This window comes from Pseudoliparis swirei, unplaced genomic scaffold (assembly GCF_029220125.1).
Source record: "Pseudoliparis swirei isolate HS2019 ecotype Mariana Trench unplaced genomic scaffold, NWPU_hadal_v1 hadal_33, whole genome shotgun sequence".
In the NCBI taxonomy this organism is placed as follows: domain Eukaryota; kingdom Metazoa; phylum Chordata; class Actinopteri; order Perciformes; family Liparidae; genus Pseudoliparis; species Pseudoliparis swirei.
Window position 1 is genome coordinate 129,887 of NW_026613269.1, and position 12,184 is coordinate 142,070.

Genomic DNA, 12,184 nt, shown 5'->3' on the forward strand with positions numbered 1-12,184 from the left:
TTTCGTGACGCGGGTGTCGAGGCGCCTGTTGATGACGTATGTGATGACGAGCCGGCTCAGGGTTGCCAGGTCTGTGTGACAAAACCAGCCCAATATCAGAACTCAAAATATGCCCCTGCCAAACCATATACACTGCTTTTAAAGTCCATGTCCAGTACCGCTGCTAACCATGTTGGTGCCCTGAGCATAACTCCATAACTCCTTCATGATGCCCCCCTGAGATAGGAAAGGATTTATATTTAAAGATATTCATGTAATTTGCATGCAAAATAGGTCTACCCGAACCAACGGGAAAACCGCGGACCTGGCAACACTGAGCCGGCTGTACCACGTGACTGATTCAGAAAATGGTTCGTATTTGGTGCTCGATTAGAAATAAAAGTGTCATTAAAGCGCAACGGATTCCGAATCACATTCTGTGGACTCTGGACTTTATTGCGCATTTGTTTGCAAAGTATTCAAACTTCTTTTTTTTACGATGGAAGCAGCAAGAAAGACGAGAGTTCCTCTGTCTGGAGCATTTTGAGCTGATCTCTCATCATAAGTGATGCACATAGTATTAATAACTATGGACAATATTACATCCATCCAGCTTCATATGTGCCCTGTGAAAGGTTATTTCATAGGCACTGTGGGTATGTTGATATTTTTTCAATAAAAATTTATAAATTGTTGTCCATAACATAAGCACAGTGTCCCGAATGTGTTCCCACTTTTTCTTTTGACCCCGTCATTGCATCATGAAGACAGACACCATATTAATAAGTTAATAATTCATGTATTGGCATCACAAACATCGTTCATGAATTTTTTTCAATTCAAAGCTTCACAAAGTCACGGTGTCGTTGTAATCCCTCTACCTGTTTTACATTTATTGTCCACTTGATGGCGCAGTAGAGCAGATGAAGCGCCATGAAGCTTCGGCCCATGAGCAAACCAACTGGATGGAAAGCTTCAGGAGGCTTCATCAATATATATATATATATATAATATATATGTATATTATGTATATATACATAATATACAGATATATATGTATATATTATTTGTATATATATGTACATATATATATATATATATATATATATATATATATATATATATATTAGCGCCACCTGGTGATGGACTTTCCTTCTGTTTGACGTTGACATGTTGAATAGTCAGACTAAAGGTCGAGGCTGGTGTGTTCTGTTGTTGTTGGATGACCCAATACAATAATATTGTAATATATAATAAACCCTGAACCCTCAAAGGCTCACTGACGTCACCTGTTAACCATGGGCGACCGGGCCTTTTGCTCGGCAGCGCCACGCTTGTGGAACGGTCTCCCTGACCACCTGAGGGCAACTCAGACACTGAACTCTTTTAAGACTGGCCTAAAAACCTTTTTATTCAGGAAGGCATTTTTTACCTTGAGTTAATTTATTGTCAGCTATTACATTCTTATTTTTTATTTTTATGGGTTGCTTTAACTATGTTTTAATCGGTTTTATTTGTTTTTACTATATGTGTGGCACTCTGAGATTCTTTGAAGGAAGAGTGCGATAAAAATGAAATGCATTCTTATTATTATTATTATTAAGAGCTTGAGTGTGGGAGACTTTAGGGCTTGAATACATCCCGTTACCATGACAACATGACAGCATATCGTGGCGTTTGTGGTCAAATCTAAGAGCCAATCAGCTCTCCGTGATGACAGCGAGGCGTTTCCCATCATGCACTACAGCCAACTGCGCATGCGTCGTTCAAAAATGGAGTCCGAGGAGCCTCCGGTGTCGGTCTCCGTGTCTCCGGGAGAAAAGATGAGGCTGTTGGTGAAGCAGCGAGTCCACGCGGCCGTTGAAGAGTCTTCTGGGCTGTTGGACACATTGACAGCAGCTTATGAGGACACCGTGGCTGTGTCTACTACCGCGCACTTGAGCACTTCGAGCACTGACTTTCAGTGTTCGAAGTGCGCCACTGAAAAAACCAGCAGAATTCAGTGCACTGAAAGAACCCGGATGGTGCACTGCAAACGGGCAAAAAATGTAGTGTAAAACGATGGACACTACTCGCCCTAAACGGCCGCCATCTTGGCTACGTAGCGGAAGAGGAGGAGCCCTTTCGCCAGCTTTTCATTTTATTTCAAAAACAATGGCGGACAGCACAAGCGGTAGACCACGAAGCTACAGACCGTAAATGTAAGTATCAGCGGTAATTACACATTGTACTGGTATTAAAGACATGAGTATTTGGTGGCGTTAACGATGTATATGATATATACCGACAGTTAGCATACCTAGGTAGCATTAGATGCCATTGGATCTGCATGGCAGTTATGATAAGCTAGCTGGGTAATCCACCACCCGGTCCTCTTGCCAGTACGACGAAGGTACACTTTTATCGGACACTTTTCGTTTGACGAGTGGGGGCAGGTGGCGGGCTCCAGGCGCTTTCTCCAGCGGCAAGTCCGACGACAGATGGCTGTCAGTCATCGCACAGTGTTAAACAACGTTAACCAATCGAAATAGCAATTTTAATAATGGATTAACAATGGATATACTCAGTTTAATAACGGGTTAACATGACACCGCGAACGTTTGCCCACACGCCGCCCGATAATTAATACCGTTACGATAGCTATCTAAGCTTGTCCTTCTAGAAATAATTGTAGCTTTCAATCATCGTTGTGTGTTGTTTTTTTAATGTTGTGTATGTATTAATTTAAATGTAATCGTGGTCTGGGACATTGCACTGAATGGCTATCCTAATTCTGTTTCCTGCCCCAGAGACGTTTCCTGGAGGTGCTGGTGCTGGCTGGTCCTCTGCTGCCCTCCCGACATCTGCATCTGGCTCCAATGACCTCTGACACAAACCTCACATCCACCTCCAGGGCCTTTAAGAAGATGGACCGCCATCGCGTCTTCAGTATCCCGAAGGACCTCTCCACAATACACCTTTGACAGGCAGCAGTTGTAGCTTGGAGGTGGTTGTGGACAGGCTGCCTGAAGGGGGTCATGAGGCAGATGGGTTGGGACAGGCAGGGATAGCCACCATCCCCAAGGATACAGTATCCTGGTGGAGGGTATGACTGCTCATAGAAGATGGGGCTGTTATTCAGGACCCTGGCATCATGCACTGAGCCTGGGTAGCCCACACACACATCTATGAATTTTCACTTATCATCACAGATGGCCTGCAGCTGGATGGAATGAAAAAGCTTCCTGTTAAAATAGCAGGCAGCATCCTCCGCTGGGGGCTTCACTCTGACGTGGCAGCCATCAATAGCCCCCACCACTCTGCTGAAGGCTGCCGACCCAGCTAGACGGCCTTGAGCGGGCAGGGGAAGGGAAGATTATATTAATATGCAAGTCATTTTATCAATAAAATGTTGTCATTGAGGTTTTGTAGTCTTTTATTGCGTTTTCTGATTTATATTAGAATTGATGCATGTTTGTAACAATAATTAATATGCCTGTGTGTTCAATTGCTAATTGATTCCTGTATCAGGGTAAACTTAACTACAACAGAGATGTGTATAAAAGTAGTCAGTCAAAGTAGGCCTATTACTGTGTGAATTCAAGCAGATGATGCCTATCATTTCAGTGGATAATTCTTAAAACTAATTGGAATCTAGGGACAAACATGTACAGATTTGTCATGTTTTATTTCCATATGGTGTGTATGTGGATTGCAAAGAAGAAGGCTACTTCGGACAAAGATAATTGAGAATTTAGCATACCTAGCGAGGAGAATTTAATTGCAACTACTACATGAAGCTATGCTGTGAAGGTAAGGCAAAATCACGCAATTAAATTTACATATACCATCTCGACTTCAGCCAGAAGGCGGAGGGTCCTGCCGCGATTGTGGAGGTATAGCAGTTTCCACATGGGGTGGAAAAGGGTAAACAAGGGACAAAAAGAGGGCAAGAAGTGCATTCATTTGGTCAGTTTAAGGGTTAGGGTATCGCAAGCAGATTTGCATATGTCACTCCCGGCTTAATTTCGCGGGTGCCGTGAACAGATTTGCGTCCGTCACTTCCGCCAAGTGGTTAACGTAAGTGTTCCATTTGAGACAGCACTTCATCAGCGACGCAGTGCACTGCAATACAGTGCACTGAATTGTAGTGTACTTCGTAAAGTGTGCGGTAGTAGACACAGCCCGTGTCTCAGCTCAGACAACACGAGCGACACGCATCAGGTGGGTGCTTCTTCTTCGTTGTTCCGGGTCTCCAGGCCGCGTGGTACGGGGTCTGCACGTGGAGACTGCGGTCAACTCAGCCGGCACTTACATTTCTGAGCCCCTTATAGACTGATGTTCACGGTAAACGCATCGATCAGGAGCGCGCGAGGGTTTTGATAAAGTTAGCGGAAAGAACCACGTGAAACATCCGTTTTTCAAAATAAGATGTCGACAAATCATACACGAGCATATAAACGTAAACAATGAATTGATTGTGTATCTTTATAGATTGTTTCTAAGATTTAGCTTAGATTACACTCAAATTAAAACATTTTGACTGGAGCAAGGTAGAGTTTATAAAAATAAAAGTCAGACTTGTATCTTAAAAAAGCACATTTCTGATTATTTGAAGTCCTGTAAATATATTTCCCCAAGAGTTCCAGGAAATGACTGATGCAGATGTGTTCAAGACATATCTGAATTCCCCTAGCCTGGCAATCAAACAATTTTAATGTATCAATTAGGACATTTTTCAAAGTAGAAGTCCTAAATGATTAAAGAAATCTGTCATTTCTTTATTGTTTGAGACATTCGCGATATGTTTTTCCTCAGAGTCCCAGGCAATGACTGATGCAGATGTGTTAAGGATGTCCCTGACTTCCATTACTCTAGCAATCAAACAATTTTACTGTCGCAATTAGGAGATTTTTAAAGTAAATTTCCTACATTTTTACAAGAAATCGGTGGAGAAACACTGCCCCAGACCAGTGGAGAACTACCTGTCTCAACTGTGACAAAGATTTTAATAAAGTTAATGTAATAATGTTTGTTTGATCTTTGATAAATTAATGTGGGTTAAGATGCATATAATTTAATTAAATGGATTTATTTCATAATATTTTAAATACATTTGCATATATATTTATACATTTATATAAGTACACTTAAAGAAACAATAAACAAATGCAAAGACAGTTATTTAACAATATATTCTGTAGTAGTTGGAATTATACCGTGTTACAGTTACAACCGGCCCTTTGAGGGCAGCCATGAGGCTGATGTGCCCACGGTGAAAATGAGTTTGACACTACTGCTCTAGACCTTTCTTCAGCATTTGACACATTGAACCACCAGATCCTTATTTCCTCCCTTCATGACCTGGTATCTCAGGCACTGCACTCTCCCTCTTCCCATCCTACCTGAACGACCGCACTTACCGGGTAACTTGGAGAGGATCTGTGTCTGAACCTTGCCCTCTACTGGGGTCCCTCAACTCTCCCTCCTGTGTCCCTTCTTCCTCTCACTACTGGCGTCCCTCAAGGCTCCCTCCTGGGTCCCCTCCTCTTCCTGTCACTACTGCCATCTCCCAAGGCTCCATCCTGGGTCCCATCCTCTTCCTCTCACTACTGGCATCCCTCAAGGCTCCGTCCTGGGTCCCCTCCTCTTCCTCTCACTACTGGGGTCCCTCAAGGCTCCCTCCTGTGTCCCTTCTTCCTCTGACTTCTGGGGTCCCTCAAGGCTCAGTTGTGGGTCCCCTCCTCTTCCTCTCACTACTGGCGTCCCTCAAAGCTCTGTCCTGGGTCCCCTCCTCTTCTCTGTGTTCACTAATTCTCTTGGCTCTGTCATTTGCTCGCATGACATCAGGACAGCAGAAAGTCTCTACATCTTCCGCCGACAATTAAAAACACATCTTTTCCGACTATAACTTGAATAAAAATAGATTAGCATTTTAGTGGCACTTGAGTTGCACTATGGCATTACTTATATCAAAGCAAATCTCAAGGACTGCATTCTTTCATCTACGTAATATTTAAAAAATCAGGCACATCTTGTCTCAAAAAGATGCAGAAAAATTGGTTCACGCGTTTGTTACTTCAAGACTGGATTACTGCAACTCCTTATTATCAGGCTGCTCTAATAAGTCTCTTAGGTCCCTCCAGTTGATCCAGAATGCTGCAGCTCGTATTCTCACTAAAACTAAGAAAAGAGATCACATCACTCCTGCACTAGCTGCTCTGCACTGGCTCCCAGTAAAATCAAGAATCACTTTTAAAATTCTTCTCTTAACCTACAAAGCCTTGATTGGTGATGCACCATCATATCTTAAGGAGCTTGTAGTACCATATTGCCCGACTAGAGAGCTACGCTCACTAAATGCGGGACTACTTGTAGTTCCTAGAGTCTTAAAAAGTAGAATGGGAGCCAGAGCCTTTAGTTATCAAGCTCCTCTTTTATGGAACCAGCTTCCACCTTCAGTCCAGGAGGCAGACACAGTCACCTCGTTTAAGAGTAGACTGAAGACTTTCCTCTTTGACAGAGCTTATAGTTAGGGCTGAATCAGGTTTGCCCTGGTCCAGCCCCTGGATATGCTGCTATAGGCTTATAGCTACCGGGGGACGTTTTAGGATGCACTGAGTACCTATCCTCTTTTTTCTCTCCTTAAGGATGAATTTTCATCTCTCAATCACACGCTACTAACTCTGCTTTCTCCCCGGAGTCCTTTTGACTTCACGTCTCATGGGGTCATCGGACCCTATGAGACGACATAGATCCTATCTGCCTGATGGATCATCGAGGTCTGGGTCGTGGAATTCCTGCTCCTGACTACGCCACTGTCCTGTTGAGACTCCGCCCACTCCTCCTCCCCACCGCCATCTGCCTGATGGATCGTGGAGGTCTCCATCGTGGAATATGCCTACTATGAACTATTCATACACTCTGTCATATTCATTGAATGTATTTTAACTCTAAATCTGTCCTTCTGTACACATGACATCTATTGCACCTGTACATCCTGGAGAGGGATCCTCCTCTGTTGCTCTCCTGAAGGTTTCTTCCCTTTTTTCCCCCTGAAGGGTTATTTGGGAGTTTTTCCTGATCCGATGTGAGGTTTTGGGGCAGGGATGTCTGTGTACAGATTGTAAAGCACTCCGAGACAAATTTGTGAAATTGGGCTATACAAATAAACTGAATTGAATTGAATATCATTACTTATGGAATTACTTATTGTATTATGGTATTACTTATGGTATTTTTGTAGTTTGACTTTCTTGAAGAAATGTTACTTTCTTTATTCTTGTTCTGAGTTTGTACTCGTGGTTGAATTCACTTATTGTAAGTCGATTTGGATAAAAGTGTCAGCTACATGATATGCAATGTTGTTCTTTTTATTAAGAGGTCATGCTTCTCTCATACACAACTAATTCACAGATTTGTCAGTGATATACTTCTTATAACAGTTTAATATGAGATTCAAAAGATGTATAAATGTATGTTACTCTTTTCCACAGACGTCCAGCAGCTGTTGGTGGTTAAAGAAGAGGTTCCTTTTGAGCAGCAGGTCTGGAGCTCCAGTCTGGACCAGGTGCATCCAGAGCCCCTCCACATTAAAGTGGAACAGGCAGACCAGGAGAACCCTGAGCCCCCCTACATTAAAGAGGAACAGGAGGACCAAGATAACTCAGTGCCCCCCCACATTAAAGTGGAACAGGAGAACCAGGAGAACCATGAGCCCCCCCACATTAAAGAGGAACATGAGGAACTCTGGACCAGTCAGGAGGGAGAGCAGCTTCAAGGGCTGGAGGAGGCTGGTCTCAAGTGCTTATTCACTCCTGTGAAGAGTGAAGCTGAAGAGGAAGCTCAGTCCTCTCAGCTTCTTCAAAGACAAACTGAACTGTTGGAAATTGAAGCTGATGGAGATGATTGTGGAGGACCAGGACTAGAACAAGCCAGGAATGCAGATCCAGATAGACCTCCAGATCCTGATGAAAAGACTGGAGACTCTTCTGAACCAGATACTGATGACTCTGTTGATTGGAAGAAGACCAGAGAACCTCAAGCAGGTTTAAACTCCCTGAATAATGATGAGGTTTCTGTTAGTGATTCAAAATGTAGTTCAAGTCAGAAACCATTAAGCTGCTCTAAATGTGGGAAAAGATTTCACCTCAAACGAGATTTTAAGAAACACATGTTAACTCACACAGGAGAGAAACCTTTCAGCTGCTCAGTCTGTAAAACATCTTTTGCACAGAGCAATCAGTTAAATATTCACATGTTCACTCACACAAAGTTCGTGACCATAGTTGAGGATTGGAACGTAGACCGACCAGCAAATTGAGAGCGTTGCCTTTCGGCTCAGCTCCTCTTCACCAAGACGGTCCGGTATAGCGCCTGTTTTACTGCTGCAGCCGCACCGATCCGCCTGTCGAGCTCTCTCCATCTTACCCTTACTCGTGAACAAGACCCAGAGATGCTTGAACTCCTTCGCTTGGGGCACTCTGTCCCACCTGGAGGGAGCAGTCCACCGGTTTCCGGCAGAGCACCATGGCCTCAGATGTGGAGGTGCTGACTCTCATCCCCGCCGCTTCACACTCGGCTGCAAAGCACCCCTAAAATAAAGATGGTTAAACAAACTGTCAAGCTGATACAGACTCCAACACAAGTGTATTCAGCTAAGATTAAGCTACTTTATAATTAGATTTATAGAAAATAGGTTGTATATAGAAACTTTGGAATTATAGTGGAACGCTGAGCACATTGGCCCTCTTTCTGCCACACAGCATCTCACACACACACACTGGCCCTCTCTGACCCCTCACACACACACATTGGCTCTCTCTCTGCCACCCCCACCCCCACACCTACACTGGCCCTTTGTAACTATCCTGGGACCGACCTTCTAGCCACAGCTCGTCCCATCCCGAAAGAGATAAGACTCTTAAGACTCCCGAGCTCGTTAGAGAATCTTCAAAAAAGCAACAAGTGAATCATGTCTTTGTCCCGCAGATGAACTCTTCAAGCAGAGTCAATTAACCCCAAATACACAGAAATGAGAAACAACATGCACACACTACTGATGGCTGGAGAAGGAAGACCTGGGTGGGGCCTTGAGGGTTGGACTACACCCTGTGCTCCAATGAGGCTCCTAAGTCTAAACCACGGGCCACCTCAGTCTGTCAGGAATGGAGCGAGCGGAGGCCCTTCCTACAGACCCGAGTACACGCATTCAGCTTGTGTGATACTCTGTTGAATAAACCTGATTGAAGTTCAACTAAAGTCCTTCTGCAGTACGGCTGGTCTCTCCTGCACGCGTACTCGTGTATTGGTTAAATCGCGACACTACACATCAGTTTTTCTGGTATTGTCTTGTGTTTCATGCGTTATGTATTGTCATGATTATATGCATTTAAATTGTTTTACATTGTCATAGTCTCTTTAGGTTCTTGTTACCTCTGCATCGTGGGATCAAGTGTTGGTACCACTTGCTCCTCGGAGGCCTGTTGGAGATCTGGCTCTGGAGCTTCTTCAAGCTGGGACTGAAGAAGCTCGCTGGTCTGCCGCTCCTTTACTGGTCCTGCAGATTCTGCTGGAGTCTCTCTGTGGAGAGAGGAGGACACTTGGTTGAAGATAGCTCGCTCTAGAGTTTTGGAAAGAAAAGGCAGAAGAGAGAAAGGTCTGTAGTCGTTGACTTCAGATGGGTTGAGGGTGGTTCCCTTCAGGAGACGGTTCACTCTCGCCTCCTTCAGAGGGTTAGGGAAATGGCCGGTTGAGAAGGAACTGTTGATAAGATGGGTGAGAACGGTTAGAAGGTCAGAAGCAACAGCCTGGAGAATGTGAGATGGGATGGGGTCAAGAGGTCAGGTGGTCGGGGCGCCGTAGATTACTAAGGTAAGAACCTGATCAGGAGACAGGGGGATGAGAGGGGGATGAAGAAGAAGTTCATGGAATTGTAGTGAGAGAAGATGGATTAGTGAAGGAGGAGCGTGTGTTGTCCATCTTGTTTGTAAAGGAGACGACAAAGTGGCTCTAGAAGTGTGGAAGGAGGGGGACAGGGGAGGTCAAGGAGGTTGGAAAATATAGAGACGAGTTTAATGGGGTTAGAGAAAGAAGATTGAATTTAGTTTTTTGTAGAATGATCTTTTGGCGTCAGAGATAGAGGCAGCGAAGAAGGAGAGAAGATCGATCGCCAGCAGAGGTCGTCTGCATGGTTACATTTTCTTTCAGGGCCTCGCCGCTAGGCGTCGGCGGGGTCGGTCGACAGACAGAGAGAAGACGAGAAAGAGCTGCAGCTGAAGAAGAAGAAAGAAAAAGAAAGGCAAAATAAAAAAATGAAAAAAAAAAAAGTTAACTAGTTCCTGTTGGATTGGCGCATTGCTCAAAAATAAAATAAATCTCTCTGAACTGGAATGAACTTTTAAAGTTTTATATATTTTTTATATTTTTATAACTGTTATAATGTGGTGGTGGGTGGGTGACTTAAAAGTTACGAGTGTCGTGTCTAGTAGTGTGTGTTGTTGTGGAGGCCAGGTGGTGTGTGTGTGTTGTGTGTGTAAGTGAAAGCCGTGAAAAGCACAAAAAAAAAAAGCGCAAGCTCAAAACGCAAAAGTCGCATACGGCGCAGCGAGCGATGTGAAGGATGATGTGAAATGGGACCTGAGAATTTAGTAATGTCCAAAAAAGACTTTAATGAAGTCATACGGGTAAAAAAAGCCGAGATAAGCCGCTAAAACTCACAGGAGTAAACGCAGCATAAGGCGCTGAGAGGATTTATTTTCCTTTTTTTAAATTGATTTTGCAAACACAGGAATGAAGAATAATACCACCGCCAAGAAGTTGGGGCATACAGAACTTTACATTCAGTCATTTGGAAGTGGGTGGCGGCGGCGGAGCTAACGCTAACTCTCAGCCAGACGACACGGCAAAGAGATGTGATGGCACAAGATGAAATTAAAGAAACCATTGCTAAACTAAAAAACAACAAATCACCGGGAACAGATGGATTCACTGGATTAAAAAGCCTTTGTGAACGACCTCACCCCTATATTATGCAAAATATATAATTATGTACTAAAAATGAGAGATCCACCGAAATCATGGTCTGAAGCCATCATTACGGTCCTACATAAAGAAGGAAAAGATTCCAGTTACCGCCCAATAAGGCTCTTATGTGTAGACTATAAAATCCTGACGTCCATCCTGGCGGCCAGAACCCAAAAATATATAACAAAATTAATAAAACCAGACCAAACTGGATTAATCCTAGGCCGTCAAGGAACAAACAACATAAGAAAAGCCCTGAATTTACAATCAATAGCGTCAAGAGACGGACAACATGCAATGCTTCTCGGCTTAGATGCCGAAAAGGCATTTGATAGAGTTGACTGGTTATCCCTGGAACAAACATTGATAGAGATGGGATTCGGCGAAGAATTTGTAAGCTGGATCAACTTGTTGTATAGAGACCCAAGATCAAGAGTCAGTGAATGGTCACTGCTCAGAATGTTTTACGGTGGAGAGGGGCGTGAGACGGGGGGATTCACTGTCACCCATTCTCTTTGTACTTGGTATTGAACCTCTTGCAGAAGCTATACGCCAAAATATACAAATTCAAGGAATAGTGGACGAAAGTGGAACAGACCATAAAATAGCTCTGTTTGCAGATGACATTTTGCTTTTTTATAAAAAACCCTCTTCTCTCCATTCCTGCACTTATGCAGTGTCTGCACAAATACGGCTCAGTATCAGGATATGAAATGAATGAAAACAAATCAGAGGCGATGATGATATCCGGAATCTGGCCCACGCAGTTGAATGAGGACGTTTCCTTTCACTGGTCCAAACAAGGATTTAGATATTTGGGAATTAATATTACACCCAGCTTCACACAGCTGTTTGATGCCAATTACAATAAGATAATCAAACAAATAAAAAATGACCTGACACGTTGGCAAATTCTACCCCTTTCATTGTTTGGTCGAGCGGAGACGGTGAAAATGAATGTGTTTCAGTCTCTACCAGTGGCAGTACCAGTTTCCATCTTCAATATATGAAATAAACTAATCTCAAAATGCATCTGGCAGAATAAGAAACCCAGAATAAGACTGAAAACACAGCTTCTACCCAAAGAAAAAGGAGGTCTCGGCCTACCAAACCTGAAACTATATTATTGGGCAGCACAACTAACAGCTATAGTGGCATGGATTGGAAATGACCAGGAGACAGGATGGACCCAGATAGAACA

General features: G+C 43.6%; 1 protein-coding gene across 1 annotated transcript in view; it reads right to left on the bottom strand.

Moving 5' to 3' along the window:
• Nucleotides 1-10: 10 nt before the first annotated feature.
• LOC130191300 (ras-related GTP-binding protein D-like) overlaps nt 11-12,184 on the bottom strand; it is a 33,394-nt gene continuing 21,220 nt past the window's right edge. The window contains exon 3 of the mRNA XM_056410997.1: nt 11-71. Coding sequence (XP_056266972.1) covers nt 57-71 — 15 coding nt within the window. The 3' untranslated portion in view covers nt 11-56. The remainder of the gene's footprint in view (nt 72-12,184) is intronic.